The sequence below is a fragment of the Hyla sarda genome, unplaced genomic scaffold, assembly GCF_029499605.1.
Source record: "Hyla sarda isolate aHylSar1 unplaced genomic scaffold, aHylSar1.hap1 scaffold_1182, whole genome shotgun sequence".
NCBI classification, from domain to species: Eukaryota; Metazoa; Chordata; class Amphibia; order Anura; family Hylidae; genus Hyla; species Hyla sarda.
The window spans coordinates 51,397-77,127 of NW_026607805.1; the positions used below are offsets into that span (position 1 = coordinate 51,397).

At 45.5% G+C, this 25,731-nt stretch overlaps 1 protein-coding gene across 6 annotated transcripts in view; it reads right to left on the reverse strand.

Moving 5' to 3' along the window:
- Positions 1 to 19,395: 19,395 nt before the first annotated feature.
- LOC130302806 (gastrula zinc finger protein XlCGF26.1-like) overlaps positions 19,396 to 25,731 on the reverse strand; it is a 43,657-nt gene continuing 37,321 nt past the window's right edge. For all 6 annotated transcript variants that reach the window (XM_056551730.1, XM_056551733.1, XM_056551729.1 and 3 more), the window contains one exon: positions 19,396 to 21,053. In XM_056551730.1, the coding sequence (XP_056407705.1) occupies positions 19,666 to 21,053 (1,388 nt within the window). In that variant the 3' untranslated portion in view covers positions 19,396 to 19,665. The remainder of the gene's footprint in view (positions 21,054 to 25,731) is intronic.

A 25,731-nucleotide genomic window follows, 5' to 3' on the forward strand; every position in this document is an offset into this window, starting at 1 on the left:
TCAGCAGAAGAGGCTCGGGCAGGTTCCTCAAAGACACTTCGAATTTCCGAGAAGAAGGAGTGTACAGAGGCAGTGACGGGGTCATTGCGGTCCCAGAGCGGTGTGGCCCATGACAGAGCTTTTCCAGACAGAAGGCTGACTACGAAAGCCACCTTAGACCTTTCAGTAGGAAACTGGTCCGACATCATCTCCAAGTGCAGAGAACATTGCGAAAGGAAGCCACGGCAAAACTTAGAGTCCCCATTAAATTTGTCCGGCAAGGACAGGCGGAGGCTAGGAGTGGCCACTCGCTGCGGAAGGGGTGCAGGAGCTGGCGGAGGAGATGATTGCTGCTGAAGTTGCTGCACAATGGTGAATACTTCCGACAGCTGGTGGGTTAGATGGGCGATCTGTCGGGATTGCTGGGCGACCACCGTGGTGATATCAGAGATATAAGGCAGAGGGACGTCAGCGGGATCCATGGCCGGATCTACTGTCACGATGCCGGCTGGCAGGTAGTGGATCCTCTGTGCCAGAGAGGGATTGGCGAGGACCGCGCTAGTGGACCGGTTCTAAGTCACTACTGGTTTTCACCAGAGCCCGCCGCAAAGCGGGATGGTCTTGCTGCGGCGGTAGTGACCAGGTCGTATCCACTAGCAACGGGTCACCTCTCTGACTGCTGATGATAGGCGAGGTACAAGGGAGTAGACAGAAGCAAGGTCGGACGTAGCAGAAGGTCGGGGGCAGGCGGCAAGGTTCGTAGTCAGGGTGGATAGCAGAAGTTCTGGTACACAGGCTTTAGACACACAAAACGCTTTCACTAGGCACAAGGGCAACAAGATCCGGCAAGGGAGTGCATGGGAGGAGGTTAGATATAGTCAGGGACCAGGTGGAAGCCAATTAAGCTAATTGGGCCAGGCACCAATCATTGGTGCACTGGCCCTTTAAGTCTCAGGGAGCTGGCGCGCGCGCGCCCTAGAGAGCGGAGCCGCGCGCGCCAGCACATGACAGCAGGGGACGGGAACGGGTAAGTGACCTGGGACGCGATTCGCGAGCGGGCGCGTCCCGCTGTGCGAATCGCGTCCCCAACGGCCATGACAGTGCAGCGCTCCCGGTCAGCGGGACTGACCGGGGAGCTGCAGGGAGAAAGACGCCGTGAGCGCTCCGGGGAGGAGCGGGGACCCGGAGCGCTAGGCGTAACAATACGTTTAAAAATGTCATCTTCTGACCCCTATAACTTTTTTATTTTTCCGCATATGGCCCAGTATGAGGACTCATTTTTTGCGCCGTGATCTGAAGTTTTTATCGGTATGATATTTGTTTTGATCGGACTTTTTGATCACTTTTTATTAATTTTTTAATGGTATAAAAAGTGACCAAAATACGCTTTTTTGGACTTTGGAATTTTTTTGCGCGTACGCCATTGACCGTGTGGTTTAATTAATGATATATTTTTATAGTTCAGACATTTACTCACGCGGCGATACCACATATGTTTATTTTTATTTACACTGTTTTATTTTTTTTTATGGGAAAAGGGGGGTGATTCAAACTTTTATTAGGGAAGGGGTTAAATGACCTTTATTAACACTTTTTTTTTACTTTTTTTTTGCAGTGTTATAGGTCCCATAGGGACCTATAACACTGCACACACTGATCTCTTATACTGATCATTGTTATCCCATAGGAGACTATAACACTGCACACACTGATCTCTTATACTGATCATTATTATCCCATAGGAGACTATAACACTGCACACACTGATCTCTTATACTGATCATTGTTATCCCATAGGGACCTATAACACTACACACACTGATCTCTTATACTGATCATTATTATCCCATAGGAGACTATAACACTGCACACACTGATCTCTTATACTGATCATTGTTATCCCATAGGGACCTATAACACTACACACACTGATCTCTTATACTGATCATTGTTATCCCATAGGGACCTATAACACTGCACACACTGATCTCCTATGCTGATCACTGGCATGTATTAACACGCCTGTGATCAGTGTTATGGGCGCTTGACTGCTCCTGCCTGGATCTCAGGCACGGAGCAGTAATTCGTCGATCGGACAGCGAGGAGGCAGGTAAGGGCCCTCCCGGTGTCCTGCAAGCTGTTGGGGATGCCGCGATTTCACCGCGACGGTCCCGAACAGCCCGACTGACTAGCCGGGATACTTTCGCTTTAGAAGCGGCGGTCAGCTTTGACCGCCGCTTCTAAAGGGTTAATACCGCACATCGCCGCGATCGGCGATGTGTGGTATTAGCCGCGGGTCCCGGCCGTTGATGAGCGCCAGGACTGACGCGATGTGATGCGGGGTTGCAGCGCGACCCCACTTCATATCGCGGGAGCCGGCGCAGGACGTAAATATACGTCCTGCGTCGTTAAATGGGGGCCCACTGTCTAAAGGGGGCTGTGGTCTACAGGGGGGCTGCTGCTAATGTCTGCAGGGGGGCTGCTGCTAATGTCTGCAGGGGGATACTCCCAACTATTAAAGACAATCTTACAGCAGAGTCACCTGCACTAACTTCAATTTATTTGTAGATAGGTCAGGTGACCCGGTTTCTGCCGCTGCTCACCATGTGGTCATCAGTCTCACCGCCAAATTCCCTGTTCTGCCCAATGGAGAAGAGAGAAATCTTGGCTCATACTACAGCAGCCGCCTCCATTATACACAACAAGGACCAACATATCATACGGTAAACAGCACCAGAAACCGCGTCACAATGGGGTCAGATTCCCTTTAAGATATAAGTACTCGGACTTGGTATCGGCGAGTACTAGAATTAAAGTATCGGTACTCGTACTCGGTCTTAAAAAAATGGTATCGGGACATCCCTACTTTTTATGCACATAACGATAAATTAAAGAACACTATTTTATGGGGGAATCGCCGGCATTGGAGATCATTATTTATCACTGGATCCATTGCCGTTTGCCGACTTCCTGGGAGGATCGGGTGCTCAGGTGACATGTTGTTTTAGATGTGATGCTCTGAGCATAACCAACTCTGGTGAGTGTAAGGCTGGGTTCACACTACGGTTTGTCATTACGGTTCCCGTATACGGCTGGGATGAGGGGTGGGCGTGGCTTAACCGCGGCGCCAGCACTCAGCCGTATTCAGGAACCGTAGTTAATATATTTCTATGAGCCGACCGGAGTGAACCGCAGCCTCCGGTCGGTGGCTTTTTCGGCTGTATGCGGTTTCCCAACCTCAGGCAAAAACGTGGGCCACGCGTTATATATCGGGAGTGGACTCAGGACGTACCGGCACCTGAAAGGATCCAGGTTTGATGCCCCTTTTCGCTGAAGCTACTAAGGGGCCGAAAATGCTCCTGGCTTCAACCCAGGCGTTAACCAAGGTATCAGCCAAGGAGTCGTATACTGATGGCATCTTGACCGAAGCCAAGATGCCCAGGGGTTACAGGGAGGTGAGGGGTGAGGAACCAAATGGCCACACACACCTCCCCTAGACCACCAGGAGGGACACCCAGAAGGGCTACCACATCCTGACAATCCTGTGTACAAAAACAAACAAAAAGAATAAATAATAATAATATACTGCCCGGTCATCTGGCTGGATCTATAAAAATTTCCCTGATCCTAGCCACAAGGCCGGGATACCAAGGGGGAGTGCCAAAGGTGAAGAGTATATATATATAGCATATATAAGGCTACCCGTTTATAGATTTGAACCATAAAAGCAACAACTTCAATAAAAAAATGGGAGGTCGAGATAGGAGGTCAGGATAGTAGGTCGAGATAGAAGGACGGGAAAGGAGGACAGGATAGGAGGACGGGATAGGAGGTCAGGATAGGAGGTCAGGATAGGCGGACAGGATAGGCGGACAGGATAGGAGGACGGGAAAGCAGGACGGGATAGGAGGTCGGGATAGGAGGACAGGATAGGAGGATGAGATAGGAGGTCGGGATAGGAGGACAGGATAGGAGGATGGGATAGGAGGTCGGGATAGGAGGACAGGATAGGAGGATGGGATAGGAGGTCGGGATAGGAGGACAGGATAGGAGGATGGGATAGGAGGTCGGGATAGGAGGACAGGATAGGAGTTAGGGAAAGGAGGAAGGGATAGGAGGACGGGATAGGAGGTCAGGATAGGAGGTCGGGATAGGCAGACAGGATAGGAGGACGGGATAGAAGCACAGGATAGGAGGACAGGATAGGAGGATGGGATAGGAGGTTGGGATAGAAGGACAGGATAGGAGGTCGAGATAGGAGGACGGGATAGGAGGACGGGATATGAGGACAGGATATGAGGTCAGGATAGGAGGTCAGGATAGGCGGACAGGATAGGCGGACAGGATAGGAGGACAGGATAGGAGGACGGGATAGGAGGTCGAGATAGGAGGACAGGATAGGAGGATGGGATAGGAGGTCGGAATAGGAGGACAGGATAGGAGGATGGGATAGGAGGTCGGGATAGGAGGACAGGATAGGAGGATGGGATAGGAGGTTGGGATAGAAGGACAGGATAGGAGGTCGAGATAGGAGGACGGGATATGAGGATGGGATAGGAGGTCGGGATATGAGGACGGGATAGGAGGTCGGGATATGAGGACGGGATAGGAGGACGGGATATGAGATCGGGATAGGAGGACGGGATAGGAGGTTGGGATATGAGGTCGGGATAGGAGGACGGGATAGGAGGATGGGATAGGAGGACGGGATAGGAGGTCGGGATAGGAGGACGGGATATGAAGTCAAAAGCTTCCTCTGTTGATTTGTTAATTTAACCCTAACCTACCCCCATTTGTGAGGGTCGGGGTTTTTGTTTAAAGTCCAATGCAAATCTATGGGAAATGTATGTTCCAGCATAACTTCTGTATGACTGGAGATATTTTGATAATACTGGGTCACATGTTACTTATATGTCAAATAAAAATATAAAATAGTTAAATTAACCCCTAACTTATCCCCATATGTGAAGGATGGGATCGATGTTTCAAATCCCATGCAAGTATATAGGACTTCTGGTGCCTTACTCCACAAGCTCCGCTTCTCCTAGTGAATGCGTCAATCACAGGCATGCCACACCCTCCCTGCATGCCGTACCCCATCTTGCAAAAACACGCCCACCCTTTAAGCCACACCCCTTTCGTTTTCAGCTTACAATATCTTTACCACAACTCAGCTCCACCTGAGGATGGGATATGAGGACGGGATATGGGGATTAGAAATGAGGATTAGATATGGGGACAGGATATGAGGATTAGATATAGGGACAGGATATGAGGATTAGATATGGGGACGGGATATGAGGTCAGGATATGGGGACTGGATATGGGGATTAGAACTGAGGACAGGATATAAGGATTAGAAATGAGGATTAGATATGGGCATGGGATATGAGGATTAGATATGGGGACGGGATATGAGGATTAGATATGGGGACGGGATATGAGGTCAGGATATGGGGACTGGATATGGGGATTAGAACTGAGGACAGGATATAAGGATTAGAAATGAGGATTAGATATGGGGACGGGATATGAGGATTAGATATGGGGACGGGATATGAGGATGAGATATGAGGACGGGATATGAGGATGAGATATGAGGACGGGATATGAGGATTAGATATGAGGACGGGATATGAGGATGAGATATGAGGACGGGATATGAGGATTAGATATGGGGACGGGATATGAGGATGAGATATGAGGACGGGATATGAGGATTAGATATGAGAACGGGATATGAGGATTAGATATGGGGACGGGATATGAGGATTAGATATGAGGTGGGATATGAGGATTAGATTTGAGGACGGGATATGAGGATTAGATATGGGGATGGGATATAACGTTAGGTTATGAGGACGAGATATGAGGTCGAGATAGGAGGACAAAATATGAGGACAGGATATGAGGTCGGAATATGAGAAGGGGATTTGGGGTCAGGATTTAAGGACAGGATATGAGGACAAAAGCTTCCTCCTTTGTTGCTTTTCCTCCCCCACAAGGATAAGGTAGGAAAAACCGGGCAGCCCTGGGTATTCAGCTAGTGAAAAGAATAAAAAAAAAAAAAAAAAACATTTATATATATATATATATATATATATATATATATATATATATATATCCAAAGGGTAGGCAGCACAACCAAAATATTGACGAGAAGTCCTGGGGTGCAGGCAGACAGTTACAGTCCCAGTCGCAGTCTGTGTTGATGCATCCAACAGAAAGAATTTCAGCAGCACTCTCGTCAATTCAAGTGAAGTTGATGGCATTTTAATGACCAATGTCCATAAAATAGTATTTGATATGGGTCAATAAAATATCATCAACTTCACTTGAATTGACGGGTGTACTGCTGAAATTCTTTCTTTTGTTAGTTTATATACAGTGGGGAACAAAAGTTTGGGCACCCCAGGTAAAAATCTGTATTAATGTGTATTAAGAAGCCGAGGAAAGATGGAAAAATCTCCAAAAGGCATCAAATTACAGATTAGACATTCTTATAATATGTCACCAAAAGTTACATTTTATTTCCATCATTTACACTTTCAAAATAACAGAAAACCAAAAAATGGCGTCTGCAAAAGTTTTGGCACCCTGCAGAGTTAATATCTTGTACTGCCCCCTTTGGCAAGTATCACAGCTTGTAAACGCTTTTTGTAGCCAGCCAAGAGTATTTCAATTCTTGTTTGAGGTATCTTTGCCCATTCTTCCTTGCAAAAGTCTTCCAGTTCTTTGAGATTTCTGGGCTGTCTGTCACACACTGCTCTCTTAAGGTCTATCCATAGATTTTCAATTATGTTGAGGTCAGGAGATTGTGAAGGCCATGGCAAAACCTTCAGTTCACGCCTCTTGATGTAATCCCCCGAGGATTTCGAGGTGTGTTTAGGATCATTATCCATTTGTAGAAGCCATCCTCTCTCTAACTTCAGCTTTTTCACAGATGGCATCAAGTTAGCATCCAAAATTTGCTGATATTTTATTGAATCCATTTTTCCTTCTACTCGTGAGATGTTCCCTGTGCCACTGACTGCATTACAACCCCAAAGCATGATTGATCCACCCCCATGCTTAACAGTTGGACAGAGGTTCTTTTCATTAAATTCTGTTCCCCTTCTTCTCCAAACGTACCTTTGCTCATTCCGGCCAAAAAGTTAAATTTTAACCTCATCGGTCCACAGAACTTGTTTCCAAAATGCATCAGGCTTGTCTATATGTTCATTTGCAAAGTTCAAACGCTGATTTTTGTGATGAAGACGTAGAAGAGATTTTCTTCTGATGACTCTTCCATGAAGACCATATTTGTACAAGTATCTCTTTATAGTGGAATAGTGTACCACAACTCCAGTGTCTGCCAGATCTTTCTGGAGGGATTGTGCAGTCAAACGTGGGTTTTGAATTGTTTTTCTCACAATCCTGCGAGCTGTTCTGTCTGATATTTTTCTTGGTCTGCCAGATCTTGCTTTAACTTACACTGTTCCTGATGACTGCCATTTTCTAATTACATTCCGAACAGAAGATATTGACATCTGAAAAAATGTTGCTATCTTCTTATAGCCTTCTCCAGCTTTGTGAGTGTCAACTATTTTCAGTTTCAGATTTCTAGACAACTGCTTAGAAGAACCCATGGTGCTGATTGTTGGGGCAAGGTCAGATGAGTCTGGGCATTTAAAACCTTTGAGATTGACATCACCTGGTCTTCCCAGATGATGATTGAGAACAATCCATGACACTGGCAGGTCTCAGCTGTGCAAAGGGGGCAGTGCATGCTATAAATTCTGCAGGGTGCCCAAACTTTTGCAGACACCATTTTTTTGTTTTCTGTTATTTTGAAAGTGTAAATGATGGAAATAAAATCTAAATTTTGTTGACATATTATAAGAATGTCTAATCTGTGTCGTGAGGTAATAACTCAATTATGAATTATGGTCATAAAATTATTAATTATGAAAAAAAATAAAAATTATAAAAAATATAAAAATTATGACCTGGTAAATTGTAGACAAAGCTAATCAATACAATTCAAACCTGAGTCCGACTATTTCCTGAGATATCAACAAGTTATTTTTATGACGGGATGACATTAACGCTTAAGGATGTAGTTTTGCAATATACAATAATACACAGGTATTATAAAGTATGCAGATTTATTGGTTATACGATTATAAACATAAATGAGTAACAAACACAATGATATATGCAAATGAATATCAGTTAGATATTAGTAAACAGTGTAAGCTTGTTAAATTGACTACATATAAGTAGAACAATACATGTGAGTAGTTAGTAACTTGTTACAATAAACAAAAGCTACTTGGTTAGAATATCATATAAGAAAAAGGTTACATATCACTGGGCCATATCTAATCATAGACATCAATATGGAATGCTAAGTACACTCCGCCCCCTTCTACTTAACTACAAATCACATGACTCCAAGAATGGGGAAATCCATCTAAGGATATATACATGGAAGAACTATGATATACTTCCATCCCATTCTGGACTATTTTCTATACATGATGTTGGTAAGACATTAAGACAATTAGCAGAGATATATGATCTTGCTCTATATTTTAGGAGGAAGAACATTAAGCAAGTTTCCTGTGTGGGAAATATTTTTATAACACTTAGCTCGGCGAGTAGGAATTCTATCAATATGTATAAGCAATTATTTAATGCTTTGATAGATTATGAGTCTTGATTCTTCTGCAGGTAGAATGAAGTCTCACAATAGCCTAAAACTATAATCTCAATAACGAGATAATTAATTATTTTATTTTATTAATTTATTCGCCAATCTAAATGGTATAATTCCATCCACATTATCCCAATTAGTCTTAATTAAATGGAATACAATTTTTATGTCTCTTACCAAAACTTTGTAAGAACCTTACTTCTGCTCTGAGGAACACTGAATGGTCCATCTCATCACCAGGGACAGCCATTGGGTCGGTACCATTTGATCAGTCCGGCATCTGGGATCTCACATGACTTTCATGGCTCCCATCTTGTGGACCTCTTTTAGTGGAAGACCTCTTTGTCTGTCCTTTTCAGCCTACAGTTCAGATCAAAGTCTCCAGTTCCCCCTCAGTTCAGTTAGAGCAGTTCAGACTTCAGCCTTCAGTATCGAGCCCTAACATTTGGTTTACCAGACTTTTTTAATTAGTTAGACACACCCTCCTAAATTGGAATTCCCCAATGAATGTAGGTTGGGCGTGTACATATGGTAATGACATCACTATACTACCCAGAATGTCTTTCCTGTCAGTGTAATGCAAACTCCCCATACACTAGGAGGTGCTATTGCATAAGCAATTAGCATCATTACCATTAAGGGTTAACTGCCAATAACTGGTCTTAAACCCAAATTCCACACTTGAAATATGGAGCACTAGATTATCAAACAGGGATTACTTTGGACATCTATAAGTAATCAAACCCTGGATTCTCATAGACATAGAGTCTCCAATTAGACATCCTAAATTTATTGAAGAGATAAGAGTTTGATGTAGGTCTCTTTCCCCACAGATGTGTGAATGTCTAGAGAATGTAACTAGACCCCTTATCAGTCTCTTGTCTAAACACCATAAATAAACTAAGTAGACATCTCTACTCCCCGACTGGCATTTAGAGATGCAGTAAAGATGAAACTTCAGAAATTGGCCTACTTATGTTATACATAAAATGGCCGACATCATGCTCTTATACTATAAAACATATTGTCACGATGCCGGCTGGCAGGAGGTGGATCCTCTGTGCCAGAGAGGGATTGGCGTGGACCATGCTAGTGGACCGGTTCTAAGTCACTACTGGTTTTCACCAGAGCCCGCCGCAAAGCGGGATGGTCTTGCTGCGGCGGTAGTGACCAGGTCGTATCCACTAGCAACGGCTCAACCTCTCTGACTGCTGAAGATAGGCGCGGTACAAGGGAGTAGACAGAAGCAAGGTCGGACGTAGCAGAAGGTCGGGGCAGGCAGCAAGGATCGTAGTCAGGGGCAACGGCAGGAGGTCTGGAACACAGGCTAGGAACACACAAGGAAACGCTTTCACTGGCACAATGGCAACAAGATCCGGCGAGGGAGTGCAGGGGAAGTGAGGTATAAATAGGGAGTGCACAGGTGAACACACTAATTAGAACCACTTGCGCCAATCAGCGGCGCAGTGGCCCTTTAAATCGCAGAGACCCGGCGCGCGCGCCCTAGGGAGCGGGGCCGCGCGCGCCGGGACAGGACCGACGGAGAGCGAGTCAGGTACGGGAGCCGGGGTGCGCATCGCGAGCGGGCGCCACCCGCATCGCGAATCGCATCCCGGCTGGAGGCGGTATCGCAGTGCACCGGGTCAGTGGATCTGACCGGAGCGCTGCAGTAGCGAGAGTGTAGCGAGCGCTCCGGGGAGGAGCGGGGACCCGGAGCGCTCGGCGTAACAGTACCCCCCCCCCTTGGGTCTCCCCCTCTTCTTAGAGCCTAAGAACCTGAGGAGCAGATTTTTGTCTAGGATATTGTCCTCAGGTTCCCAGGATCTCTCTTCAGGACCACAACCCTCCCAATCGACCAAAAAAAAAGTTTTCCCTCTGACCTTCTTGGAGGCCAGTATCTCCTTTACGGAGAAGATGTCCGAGGAGCCGGAAACAGGAGTGGGAGAAACAAGTTTGGGAGAGAAACGGTTGATGATGAGTGGTTTAAGAAGAGAAACGTGAAAGGCATTAGGAATACGAAGAGAAGGAGGAAGAAGAAGTTTGTAAGAGACAGGATTAATCTGGCACAAAATTTTGAAAGGACCAAGATAGCGTGGTCCCAATTTGTAGCTAGGGACACGGAAGCGGACATATTTAGCGGAGAGCCATACCTTGTCTCCAGGAGAAAAAATGGGGGGAGCTCTTCTTTTCTTATCAGCAAACTTCTTCATGCGTGATGAAGCCTGTAAAAGAGAATTTTGGGTCTCTTTCCATATGGTGGAAACATCACGAGATATTTCATCCACAGCGGGCAAACCAGAGGGCAAGGGAGTAGGGAGGGGGGGAAGAGGGTGACGGCCGTACACCACGAAAAATGGGGATTTGGAGGAAGATTCAGAGACTCTGAAGTTATACGAGAATTCGGCCCATGGTAGAAGATCTGCCCAGTCATCCTGGCGGGAGGAAACAAAATGCCGTAAATAATCACCCAGGACCTGGTTAATTCTTTCTACTTGCCCATTGGATTGAGGATGATAGGCAGAAGAAAAGTTTAATTTAATCTTGAGTTGTTTACAGAGAGCCCTCCAGAATTTTGACACGAATTGGACGCCTCTGTCCGAGACGATCTGCGTGGGCAACCCGTGAAGACGAAAAATGTGTACAAAAAATTGTTTTGCCAACTGAGGCGCTGAAGGAAGACCAGGAAGAGGGATGAAATGTGCCATCTTGGAGAATCGATCAACGACCACCCAAAACAACAGTGTTGCCAGGGGATGGGGGTAAGTCTGTAATAAAGTCCATACCAATCAGAGACCAAGGCTGTTCGGGGACAGGCAGAGGATGAAGAAGACCAGCGGGCTTCTGGCGAGGAGTCTTATCCCGGGCACAGACAGTGCAGGCTCGCACAAAATCCACAACATCCGTCTCCAGAGTCGGCCACCAATAGAAACGAGAGATGAGTTGCACGGATTTCTTGATGCCCGCATGACCTGCGAGATGGGAGGAGTGACCCCATTTGAGGATTCCGAGGCGTTGGCGTGGAGAGACGAAGGTCTTCCCTGGAGGAGTTTGCCTGATGGAGGCTGGAGAAGTGGAGATCAGGCAGTCAGGAGGAATGATGTGTTGCAGAGAGAGCTCTACTTCCGAGGCATCCGAGGAACGAGAGAGAGCATCGGCCCTAATGTTCTTATCGGCAGGCCGAAAGTGAATTTCAAAATTAAATCGGGCAAAGAACAGAGACCACCTGGCCTGGCGAGGATTCAGCCGTTGGGCAGACTGGAGATAGGAGAGGTTCTTGTGATCGGTGTAAATAATAACTGGAAATCTTGATCCCTCCAGCAGATGCCTCCATTCCTCAAGTGCTAATTTAATGGCTAGTAGCTCTCGATCCCCGATGGAGTAGTTCCTCTCCGCCGGAGATAAGGTCCTAGAAAAAAAACCACAAGTAACAGCATGCCCGGAAGAATTTTTTTGTAGAAGGACCGCTCCAGCTCCTACTGAGGAGGCATCAACCTCCAATAGGAAGGGTTTAGATGGGTCAGGTCTGGAGAGCACGGGAGCCAAAGAAAAGGCAGACTTGAGATGTTTAAAGGCGTCTTCCGCTTGAGGAGGCCATGACTTAGGATTGGCATTCTTTTTGGTTAAAGCCACGATAGGAGCCACAATGGTAGAAAAATGTGGAATAAATTGTCTGTAATAATTGGCGAACCCCAAAAAACGTTGGATAGCACGGAGTCCGGAGGGGCGTGGCCAATCTAAGACGGCAGAGAGTTTGTCTGGATCCATTTGTAGTCCCTGGCCAGAGACCAAGTATCCTAGGAAAGGAAGAGATTGACATTCAAACAGACATTTCTCCATTTTGGCATAAAGTTGATTGTCACGAAGTCTCTGAAGAACCATGCGGACATGCTGGCGGTGTTCTTCTAGGTTGGCAGAAAAAATCAGGATATCGTCCAGATACACAACAACACAGGAATATAAGAGATCACGAAAAATTTCATTAACAAAGTCTTGGAAGACGGCAGGGGCGTTGCACAGGCCAAAGGGCATGACCAGATACTCAAAGTGTCCATCTCTAGTGTTAAATGCCGTTTTCCATTCATCCCCCTCTCTGATGCGGATGAGATTATAAGCACCTCTTAAGTCCAGTTTGGTAAAGATGTGGGCACCTTGGAGGCGATCAAAGAGTTCAGAGATGAGAGGTAGAGGGTAGCGGTTCTTTACCGTGATTTTATTAAGACCGCGGTAGTCAATGCAAGGACGTAGGGAGCCATCTTTTTTGGACACAAAGAAAAATCCGGCTCCGGCAGGAGAGGAGGATTTGCGGATAAAGCCCTTTTTTAAATTTTCCTGGATGTACTCAGACATAGCAAGAGTCTCTGGGGCAGAGAGAGGATAAATTCTGCCCCGGGGTGGAGTAGTGCCCGGGAGGAGGTCAATAGGACAATCATAAGGCCTGTGAGGAGGTAAAGTCTCAGCTTGTTTTTTGCAAAAAACATCCGCAAAGTCCATATAGGCCTTAGGGAGACCGGTTACAGGGGGAACCACAGGGTCACGGCAAGGAGAACTGGGAACCGGTTTAAGGCAGTCCTTGAAACAAGAGGAACCCCAACTCTTGATCTCCCCAGTGGACCAATCCAGGGTTGGGGAATGGTGTTGAAGCCAGGGTAGTCCGAGGAGAATTTCGGAAGTGCAATTGGGGAGGACCAAAAACTCAATTTTCTCGTGATGAGGTCCGATGCACATTAGGAGGGGCTCCGTGCGGAAACGTATGGTACAGTCCAATCTTTCATTGTTAACACAATTGATGTAGAGGGGTCTGGCGAGACTGGTCACCGGGATGTTGAACCTGTTGATGAGAGAGGCCAAAATAAAATTTCCTGCAGATCCGGAATCCAAGAAGGCCATAGTAGAGAAGGAGAAGGTAGAGGCAGATATCCGCACAGGCACAGTAAGACGTGGAGAAGCAGAGTTGACATCAAGGACTGTCTCACCTTTGTGCGGAGTCAGCGTACGTCTTTCCAGGCGGGGAGGACGGATAGGACAATCCTTCAGGAAGTGTTCGGTACCGGCACAGTACAGGCAGAGATTCTCCATGCGGCGTCGTGTCCTCTCTTGAGGTGTCAAGCGAGACCGGTCGACCTGCATAGCCTCCACGGCGGGAGGCACAGGAACGGATTGCAGGGGACCAGAGGAGAGAGGAGCCGGGGAGAAAAAACGCCTCGTGCGAACAAAGTCCATATCCTGGCGGAGCTCCTGACGCCTTTCGGAAAAACGCATGTCAATGCGAGTGGCTAGATGAATGAGTTCATGTAGGTTAGCAGGGATTTCTCGTGCGGCCAGAACATCTTTAATGTTGCTGGATAGGCCTTTTTTAAAGGTCGCGCAGAGGGCCTCATTATTCCAGGATAGTTCAGAAGCAAGAGTACGGAATTGTACGGCGTACTCGCCAACGGAAGAATTACCCTGGACCAGGTTCAGCAGGGCAGTCTCAGCAGAAGAGGCTCGGGCAGGTTCCTCAAAGACACTTCGAATTTCCGAGAAGAAGGAGTGTACAGAGGCAGTGACGGGGTCATTGCGGTCCCAGAGCGGTGTGGCCCATGACAGAGCTTTTCCAGACAGAAGGCTGACTACGAAAGCCACCTTAGACCTTTCAGTAGGAAACTGGTCCGACATCATCTCCAAGTGCAGGGAACATTGAGAAAGAAAGCCACGGCAAAATTTAGAGTCCCCATCAAATTTATCCGGCAAGGATAGTCGTAGGCCTGAAGCGGCCACTCGCTGCGGAGGAGGTGCAGGAGCTGGCGGAGGAGATGATTGCAGAAGCTGTGGTAGTAGCTGCTGTAGCATCACGGTCAGTGGAGACAGCTGGTGGCCTTGTTGCGCTATCTGTTGTGACTGCTGGGCGACCACAGTGGTGAGGTCGGCGACAACTGGCAGAGGAACTTCAGCGGGATCCATGGCCGGATCTACTGTCACGATGCCGGCTGGCAGGAGGTGGATCCTCTGTGCCAGAGAGGGATTGGCGTGGACCGTGCTAGTGGACCGGTTCTAAGCCACTACTGGTTTTCACCAGAGCCCGCCGCAAAGCGGGATGGTCTTGCTGCGGCGGTAGTGACCAGGTCGTATCCACTAGCAACGGCTCAACCTCTCTGACTGCTGAAGATAGGCGCGGTACAAGGGAGTAGACAGAAGCAAGGTCGGACGTAGCAGAAGGTCGGGGCAGGCAGCAAGGATCGTAGTCAGGGGCAACGGCAGGAGGTCTGGAACACAGGCTAGGAACACACAAGGAAACGCTTTCACTGGCACAATGGCAATAAGATCCGGCGAGGGAGTGCAGGGGAAGTGAGGTATACATAGGGAGTGCACAGGTGAACACACTAATTAGAACCACTTGCGCCAATCAGCGGCGCAGTGGCCCTTTAAATCGCAGAGACCCGACGCGCGCGCGCCCTAGGGAGCGGGGCCGCGTGCGCCGGGACAGGACCGACGGAGAGCGAGTCAGGTACGGGAGCCGGGGTGCGCATCGCGAGCGGGCGCCACCCGCATCGCGAATCGCATCCCGGCTGGAGGTGGTATCGCAGCGCACCGGGTCAGTGGATCTGACCGGAGCGCTGCAGTAGCGAGAGTGTAGCGAGCGCTCCGGGGAGGAGCGGGGACCCGGAGCGCTCGGCGTAACATTCGGCTGTCTCCCGGGGTCTTCTGCTCTGATCTGAGATGGAGCAGACCAGAGCAGAAGATGACCAATAACACTGATCGGGGCTATGTCCTATGCATAGCACTGAACAGTATTAGCAATCAAAAGATTGCTATAGATAGTCCCCAATGGGGACATAAAAAGTGTAAAAAAAAAAAAAGTTGAAAAATGTAAAAAAAAGTTATAAAAAGTTTTAAAAAATTGAAAAAAATCCCCTCCCCCAATAAAAATTAAAATAGTTTTTTCCCATTTTACCCCCAAAAAGCGTAATTTTTTAAAATAAACATATTTGGTATCGCCGCGTGTGTAAATGTCCTAACTATCAAAATATAATGTTAATGATCCCGTATGGTGAATGGCGTAAATGTAAAAAAAAAAAAAAAAAATCCAAAAATGCTGCTTTTTTTCACATTTCATTAAAAAAAAATTGATTAAAAATGTATAATGTATAATAAAATAATAACAGTTTGATAGATGCAAATGTGGTATTGATAAAAAGTACAGATGACGGCACAAAAAAATGAGCCCTCATACCGCCCTATATACGAGAAAATAAAAAAGTTATAGGTGGTCAAAATAGGGCGATTTTAGATTACTGATTTTGTACAAAAAGTTTTAGATTTTTTTAAGCGGTACAAAAATATAAAAGTATCTATCCATGGGTATCATTTTAATTGTATTGACCCACAGCATAAAGAACACATGTCAATTTTACCGTAAAGTGTACAGTGTGAAAAACAAAACCCTCCAAAATGTGCAAAATTGTGGTTTTATTTAAATTTCTTCCTTAAAAAAAAAATTTTGGGGGGTTCGCCGTACATATTATGGTAAAATGAGAGGTTTCATTACAAAGTACAATTGGTCACGCAAAAAACAAAACCTTCTATGGGTCTGTAGATGGAAAAGACTATAAAAGAGTTATGGATTTTAGAAGGCGAGGAGAAAAAAACGAAAATGCAAAAATAAAATTTGCCTGGTCCTTAAATGGGTACTCTCATAAAAAATTTTTTTTTTATTAAATAGATTATGTAAAAAAAAAGTTTCTAATATATTTTATAAAAAAAAAAAAAATCATGTTTTATGTGTTTTTTTTACGTTTGTAAACCTGGCCACTAGGTGTCGCCCTATATGGCTCAGGATTACTTTTCCCCCGTGACGTTCAGCACGTTCGGACCAACGCTGGCCGGGCAGCGTGGCCCAGCGTGTTTCGAAACGCGCGTTCACTTGAATGAGGAGATGGAGATGCAGGGGGGCGGGGATATTTAAATTTTGCGCGCCGCATGCACACGAGCACTGTGCTCGCTCTCTGCTTGTTTCCTATACAGGCAGAGAGCGAGTACAGCGATTGTGTGCGCACGGCACGTGAAATTTTTATATCCCCGCCCCCCTGCATCTCCCTCTCCTCATTCATTGCATCACGCGAGTTGCAGGAAAGAAAGAGGAGATGGGCGGAAGAGAGCCCCGGCCAGGCTTCAGATGACGTTGTGCCTGCCGGGGCCGCCCACTTCCTGCCCTCACCAGAGAGCTCAACTCTGAGCTCCTGCAGACGTTTTTCCAAAGGTATTTTTATGGGGATTTGGGCAGAAATTCAGACAGGGATAGAAGTAGTTAGTTTCAGGGACAGATGGGGAGGGGGAATAGGGAAATTTAATTTAGTGATAGCTACTCTTTAAGGTTAAAATGGGATTGGTCCTTAAGGGGTTAAACACATGCAAGAAGTACATGGACATACCACTGTAGGGTTAATATTCAAAGGACTTGAAGTAGTGAAGCACCTCAATTCAACATTGGATAGGAACGCTAGATTGCTCCGAGCCGAAGCTATGTGGATTATGCGCCTCAATGCGCAAGGCCCCCTTTGCATACGTCCTGCATCCCGAGTCCTTAAGGACGTGGGGCGTATGCATACACACGTGGGAAATGAAAGTGAAAGTAAAGTGATCTTTACTGTGGCAATCACTAGGTAGGCTGGGAGTTGTAGTTTTGCAACATCTGGAGGGTCACAGTTTGGAGACCCCTGTTACAGTGGTGCCCAAATGGTAGCCCTCCAGATGTTGCCAAACTACAACTCTCAGCATGCCTTGACTGCCCAGGAATGCTGGGAGTTGTTGTTCTGTAACATCTGTCCCTTCAGATTTTGCAATTTTCATGACATTTTTTAAAATTGCTGCTCTACTTTGAAGCCCTCTAATTTTTTCAAAAAGCAAAAATATGTCCATTTTCTGAGGCCAACATATAGTGGACATATTGTGTTTGTGAAATTTTTTTTTTTTTTTATTGTGAATATCCATTTTCCTTACAAGCAGAGAGCTTCAAAGTTAGAAAAATGCTAAATGTTCAAATTTTTCATAAAATTTGGGGATTTTTCACCAAAAAAGGATGCAAGTAACACCAAAAATTTACCACCAAAATAAAGTAGAATATGTCACGAAAAAACAATCTCAGAATCAGAATATTCGGTAAAAGCGTTTTCGCGTTATTAATTCATAAAGCAACGGTGGTCAGAATTGCGAAAAAGGGCTCAGTCCTTAAGGTGAAAAAGGGCTGCGTCCTTAAGGGGTTAACTAATATTCCCTTTTCTTAGTAGTAGACGTTAGGTTTTTGATTGTTCACCTGAAAGGTCACATGACCATATGCGCGTCCTCACCTGCAACTATAAAATCTTCAGCGCTGACGTGAAGTGAGGCCGGATGAAGCGCGAATGCGTGAAATAACCGGTTCTAGCGTCTGAGCGCAAACAACGTCTCTGTTTCATCCTTATACTAGCACCACCGCCCCCGGCAGATTTCAATATGGTCGGTCTCGCTTTGCTGTACCCGTCTCGCTGACCTCATTAACCCCAGAGTCTCCACAGACATTTGGCGCCTTCCTACACTCTCTCCTACACCCGTATACTTCTATTTATCTTCGCACCCGCAGTATTTCTTGTTTTTCCTTCTCGTGTGGATTGGTGCCAAGTTTGGAGAATTACCGTATTTTTCGCCGTATAAGACGCACTTTTTCTTCCCCAAAACTGGGGGGGAAAAAGTCGATGCGTCTTATACGGTGAATACACACACCTATCGCGGCGGTCCCTGCGGCCATCAACGGCCGGGACCCGCGGCTAATACAGGACATCACCGATCGCGGTGATGCCCTGCATTAACCCTTCAGACACGGCGATCAAAGCTGACCGCCGCATCTGAAGGGAAAGTGACACTAACCCGGCTGTTCAGCGATTTCACCGCGGCGTCCCGAACAGCCCGACTGAATAGCCGGGTTAGTGCTTACAGGACACCGGGGGGGACCTAACCTGCCTCCTCGGTGTCTTCTCCGTTCAGGGATCCCCTGTATGGCCGGCGCTCTCCTTCCTCGTCATCACGTCGTTGTGTACGTGCGCGTAACGACGTGATGGCGGCGACTGAGAGCGAGGATACCCGGCCGGCAGCAGAGACGTTCCGGAGCGACGGGGACACGGCGACAACGATGGAGCGACATCCAGGGCAGCGGTGACGGGTCCGGAGCGGCGGGGACACGTGAGTATTACCTCCTATACCAGTGGTCTTCAATCTGCGGACCTCCAAATGTTGCAAAACTACAACTCCCAGCATGCCCGGACAGCCAACGGCTGTCCGGGCATGCTGGGAGTTGTAGTTTTGCAACATCTGGAGGTCAGCAGGTTGAAGACCACTATTGGGTTCAAAATCTTTATTTTTTTAGATTTTGCCCCTAAAAATTGGGTGCGTCTTATACGCCGGTGCGTCCTATAGGGCGAAAAATACGGTAAATCTTACTTTATTACAGGACTTTTATTTATCCATATTTTTTTAGACCATATAGTAGTTTCCCACACTTGGAGTTATCCTCAGAGATGGAGATTTTGTTGCTGTTTTATGCTTTATACCATATGCTTTTATTTGTATAAACTTTTTTTTATGATTGTTTATTGTACATGTGGTGACTACAGGGTTAACTTCCGACCACACCTGATGCAGGTCCCGGTTGATTGCCCAGCACGCACCATATAAATATAGTTTGAAATAAAAGGACAACGATTTTAGACCGCGCTGCACAACTTTCTGTTTTGCTTTATAATAGCATTACATATATTACTTCTCATTACCGTTATTTACCTACAAAGGTCACATGACCCCAGGTGCTGATGACCAAGAGATGATGTCGGCTTTAGCTTCTGCTTAGGTTTCATTATGAAGTTTATTCGAGGGTTAATTCTCACAACACAACTTAGAAACATCACATTTTACCGTTACCTGAGATCTCATATTTCCATTCTCCATATTATTATATTTTTATCATTTATTATTTAAATCTATCAGTCTCTAGTGTGACTTCTCTCATGTCTAGAAAGATGTGATTTACTTATAAAACATTTCCCACATTCTGAACATGAAAATGGCTTCTCTCCTGTGTGAATTCTCTCATGTTTAACAAGATGTGATTTGCATATAAAACATTTCCCACATTCTGAACATGAAAATGGCTTCTCTCCTGTGTGAATTCTCCCATGTTTAACAAGATCTGATTTACGCATAAAACATTTCCCACATTCTGAACATGAATATGGCTTCTTTCCTGTGTGAATTCTCTCATGCATAGAAAGTTGTGATTTACTTGTAAAACATTTCCCACATTCTGAACATGCATATGGCTTCTCACCTGTGTGACTCCTCTCATGTACAACAAATTCTGATTTATATATAAAACATTTATCACATTCTGAACATGAATATGGTTTCTCTCCAGTGTGAATTCTCTCATGTACAACAAGTTCTGATTTATATATAAAACATTTGTCACATTCTGAACATGAATATGGTTTCTCTCCAGTGTGAATTCTCTCATGTCTTAAAAGTTTCGATCTACATGAAAAATATTTTCTACATTCTGAACATGAATATTGTTTCTCTCCTGTGTGAATACTCTCATGTTTAACAAGATTTGATTTACTTATAAAACATTTCCCACATTCTGAACATGAAAACGGCTTCTCTCCTGTGTGAATTCTCTCATGTTTAACAAGATTTGACTTACTTATAAAACATTTCCCACATTCTGAACATGAAAACGGCTTCTCTCCTGTGTGAATTCTCTCATGTTTAACAAGATTTGATTTACTTATAAAACATTTCCCACATTCTGAACATGAAAACGGCTTCTCTCCTGTATGAATTCTCTTATGTTTTGAAACATCTGCTTTACTTATAAAACATTTACCACATTCTGAACATGAATATGGCTTTTCTCCTTTGTGAATTCTCTCATGTCTAAACAAATGTGATTTGTCTGCAAAACATTTACCACATTCTGAACATGTATAAGGCCTCTCTTCCGTGTGAATCCTCTTATGTATTAAAACATAAGCTTTACTTGTAAAACATTTCCCACAGTCTGAACATGAATATGGCTTCTCCCCTGTGTGAATTTTCCAGTGTCTAAAAAGACTTGATCTTTCAGTAAACGCTTTTCCACATTCATCACATCGAATCCTTTTCCCTCCTTTCTGCTCTGTCCTTGTGGTAACAATGTGTGGTTGGTCAGGAGAAGGTTCCTCATGATCAGGTGGATTATTATAGGATAGATCTGGATGGACATTAGGGGTAAGGAGGTCTTCTCCTGAGGAGCGCTCCATCATATCTTCATCTTCTCCTTTATCATTCAGGGATAACATGAAGTTTCCCTCAGAATTCTTACTGGGATTTTCTGTTGGGATAAAAATGGATTATGGGAAATGTATAAAATATTATTAGGTTGGAAACACACATGAAGTTTTGCTGCAGTTTTTGATGGTCACCTGACCCCAGAAGAGAATACAGAGGAGAGGAGATGATCCCCCCTTTATAGTTTCCTTCTTTTTGGGGTCACTCCGGGCACTGACTCTAGGGAATGTTCACCAGAGGTTCTTCTGCTTATAACAGAATTTACAAATATGTGCCCCCCCCCCCCCCCCCAAACAATAGACTGGAGGGGACCCTATTGACTCCTTTTCTGGGCATGCTCTGTGACCTGTGCAGAGGTCATTATACGGGGAGGAGGAAGTAACATTGGCCCCGAATTCTTATCACTAGTCCAACTTCTCATGAATGGAGTGGGCGTTGCTTGAAGTCACTGAAAACCGGAGGTTCCCAAAACTGGAGATTCAGCACCGTGTAGAATGCGGGTGCTGGAGGGAGATAGGGGATAAAATGTTTTTTCCCGGAATACCCCTTTAACTAACTTGACGTAGGTGCCGACAGCAGGTTCCGGTATAGTGAGTGTTCTAAAGCAGAGCTGCAAGTCAATAGTTCACTGAAATAAGTTTGCTGTACGCTGTGACTACAATGTGTATTATGCCCTTGAATAAGTGGCAGTGATGAGCGCCGAGGCCAGAGTTTATTTTAGATTTGTTACGGTGGAGCGCTATGTTTTGGTGGCGGAGGACAAAAGGGGCGGGGTTAAGGATGGGGCTGGTAGTAGTGTGCGCTCCTATTGGCACTAATGCCTTCGGGCCGGTGTGCGCTACAGTCAGCACTGACATCCGCGCTATGCTGCAGTGGCGGAGGGCAGATAGGGCGGAGCTAAGGTGAAACTCTGTGTTGTGAGCGCTGCTAATGGTTTTTGGCCGTACGTTGGTGTGTGCTGTTATAAGCACTGGTTTCGGGACTGGAGCGATAACCCAGTATGGGAGCGCTATATAAGTGTGGCGATATTGAAGGTAGGAGGAGCTACATAACATAAATATAGAGGGTGGGGAAACTATGGTAGCCACTTCATAGTAATGTGGGAAGATGGAATAACGGGGAAAAAAGGCGAGATGGAATAAGGGGGGGTGACCTTATTGATGTATAAAATTATGTCACAATAGGGTAATCGCGATAATTATGTCACAATAGGGTACTGGGGATAATTATGTCACACTAGGGTACTCGGGATAATTATGTCACAATAGGGTAATCGCGATAATTATGTCACAATAGGGTACTGGGGATAATTATGTCACAATAGGGTACTGGGGATAATTATGTCACACTAGGGTACTGGGAATAATTGTGTCACAATAGGGTACTGGGGATAATTATGTCACAATAGGGTACTCGGGATAACTATGTCACAATAGGGTACTGGGGATAATTATGTCACAATAGGGTACTGGGGATAATTATGTCACAATAGGGTACTGGGGATAATTATGTCACAATAGGGTACTGGGGATAATTATGTCACAATAGGGTACTGGGGATAATTATGTCACAATAGGGTACTGGGGATAACTATGTCACAATAGGGTACTCGGGATAACTATGTCACAATAGGGTACTGGGGATAATTATGTCACAATAGGGTACTCGGGATAACTATGTCACAATAGGGTACTCGGGATAACTATGTCACAATAGGGTACTCGGGATAACTATGTCACAATAGGGTACTCGGGATAACTATGTCACAATAGGGTACTCGGGATAACTATGTCACAATAGGGTACTCGGGATAACTGTCACAATAGGGTACTGGGGATAATTATGTCACAATAGGGTACTGGGGATAATTATGTCACACTAGGGTACTCGGGATAATTATGTCACAATAGGGTAATCGCGATAATTATGTCACAATAGGGTACTGGGGATAATTATGTCACAATAGGGTACTGGGGATAATTATGTCACACTAGGGTACTGGGAATAATTGTGTCACAATAGGGTACTGGGGATAATTATGTCACAATAGGGTACTCGGGATAACTATGTCACAATAGGGTACTGGGGATAATTATGTCACAATAGGGTACTGGGGATAATTATGTCACAATAGGGTACTGGGGATAATTATGTCACAATAGGGTACTGGGGATAATTATGTCACAATAGGGTACTGGGGATAATTATGTCACAATAGGGTACTTGGGATAACTATGTCACAATAGGGTACTCGGGATAACTATGTCACAATAGGGTACTCGGGATAACTATGTCACAATAGGGTACTCGGGATAACTATGTCACAATAGGGTACTCGGGATAACTATGTCACAATAGGGTACTCGGGATAACTGTCACAATAGGGTACTGGGGATAATTATGTCACAATAGGGTACTGGGGATAATTATGTCACAATAGGGTACTGGGGATAATTATGTCACAATAGGGTACTGGGGATAATTATGTCACAATAGGGTACTGGGAATAATTATGTCACAATAGGGTACTGGGGATAATTATGTCACAATAGGGTACTGGGGATAATTATGTCACAATAGGGTACTGGGGATAATTATGTCACAATAGGGTACTGGGGATAATTATGTCACAATAGGGTACTGGGGATAATTATGTCACAATAGGGTACTGGGGATAATTATGTCACAATAGGGTACTGGGGATAATTATGTCACAATAGGGTACTGGGGATAATTATGTCACAATAGGGTACTGGGGATAATTATGTCACAATAGGGTACTGGGGATAATTATGTCACAATAGGGTACTGGGGATAATTATGTCACAATAGGGTACTGGGGATAATTATGTCACAATAGGGTACTGGGGATAATTATGTCACAATAGGGTACTGGGGATAATTATGTCACAATAGGGTACTGGGGATAATTATGTCACAATAGGGTACTGGGGATAATTATGTCACAATAGGGTACTGGGGATAATTGTGTCACAATAGGGTACTCGGGATAACTGTGTCACAATAGGGTACTGGGGATAACTGTGTCACAATAGGGTACTGGGGATAACTGTGTCACAATAGGGTACTGGGGATAACTGTGTCACAATAGGGTACTGGGGATAACTGTGTCACAATAGGGTACTGGGGATAACTGTGTCACAATAGGGTACTGGGGATAACTGTGTCACAATAGGGTACTGGGGATAACTATGTCACAATAGGGTACTGGGGATAACTGTGTCACAATAGGGTACTGGGGATAACTGTGTCACAATAGGGTACTGGGGATAACTGTCACACTAGGGTACTGGGGATAATTGTGTCACACTAGGGTACTGGGGATAATTGTGTCACAATAGGGTACTGGGGATAATTGTGTCACACTAGGGTACTGGGGATAATTATGTCACAATAGGGTACTCGGGATAATTGTGTCACACTAGGGTACTCGGGATAATTGTGTCACACTAGGGTACTCGGGATAATTGTGTCACAATAGGGTACTGGTGATAATTATGTCACAATAGGGTACTCGGGATAATTATGTCACAATAGGGTACTGGTGATAATTATGTCACAATAGGGTACTCGGGATAATTATGTCACAATAGGGTACTCGGGATAATTATGTCACAATAGGGTACACTGGATAATTATGTCATAATAGGGTACTCGGGATAATTATGTCACAATAGGGTACTCGGGATAATTATGTCATAATAGGGTACTCGGGATAATAAAAAATCATCTGAGGACCCAGCAGAAACGGTCAAAATTTTCAATTTATCAACTTATGTATTAAATCCATATGAACTGTCACATCAAAAAAATAAAAAGGGTTATCTTTTTACCCCACATACCAAGCAAATCCAATTCAAACTTTTCTTGGACCTCCACAAGTTCACAAGAAACATCACCCTTAAAAATATTTTTCTGTATGAAAAATGAAAATAGCCATATTTGGCCACGACTGGTCCCACACCCGACTATGCACAGTGGGGAGAGATACCGGACCCGTAGACAGAGTAGCGGATATGCAGAGAGGGACCTGCCAAGCAGCCCACCCAGTAAACCAGTATGTGGTTCAGTGCATAAGGTACATGGAGCAAATCGGAGAGACTCCCACGAAAACTACCATGGCAGCGGTGAACAACCGTCCACGGGGCGACAATGCATGGTAGATGACCCAAAGCAGCAGTCTGGCTGAGCAAGAAACCCCCCCCCCCCCAAACCGTAGGGAAGGGGTACAGCCAGACCGGAGAGAACTGTGCACCTATGAAAGGAGGAAGGGCGGGGAGCCAAGAAACCTCACCCCCCTGTGTCAGTTCCACGTATACCATGCACCACAGTGGAGTACTGGAACACTAGCCGCAAAAAAACATCTGCCGTGAGATAGTCGGCAGAAGAAAAAATGTCTGGTTTACCGGTATGAGTCCTTAGGGGACAGCGAGTCATCCCAGCGGGAACCTCACCCAGTAGTGAGGGTTTGGAAGACCAGTCGCAGATACATTGTCGCAGATACATAATCTCTGAGTCCCCGTCCGGGAGCGGAGGGTCCCGCTCTGAAGAAGACGGGGGCGGAGCAAAGCTCGGAGTCCCCGTCAGGAAGCGGGGTCCTGCTCTGAAGACGACAGGGGTGGAGCAAGGCTCTGATACCCCGTACAGGGGCAGAGGGTCCCGCACTGAAGACGGGTGCGGAGCTAAGCTCAGAGTCCCCG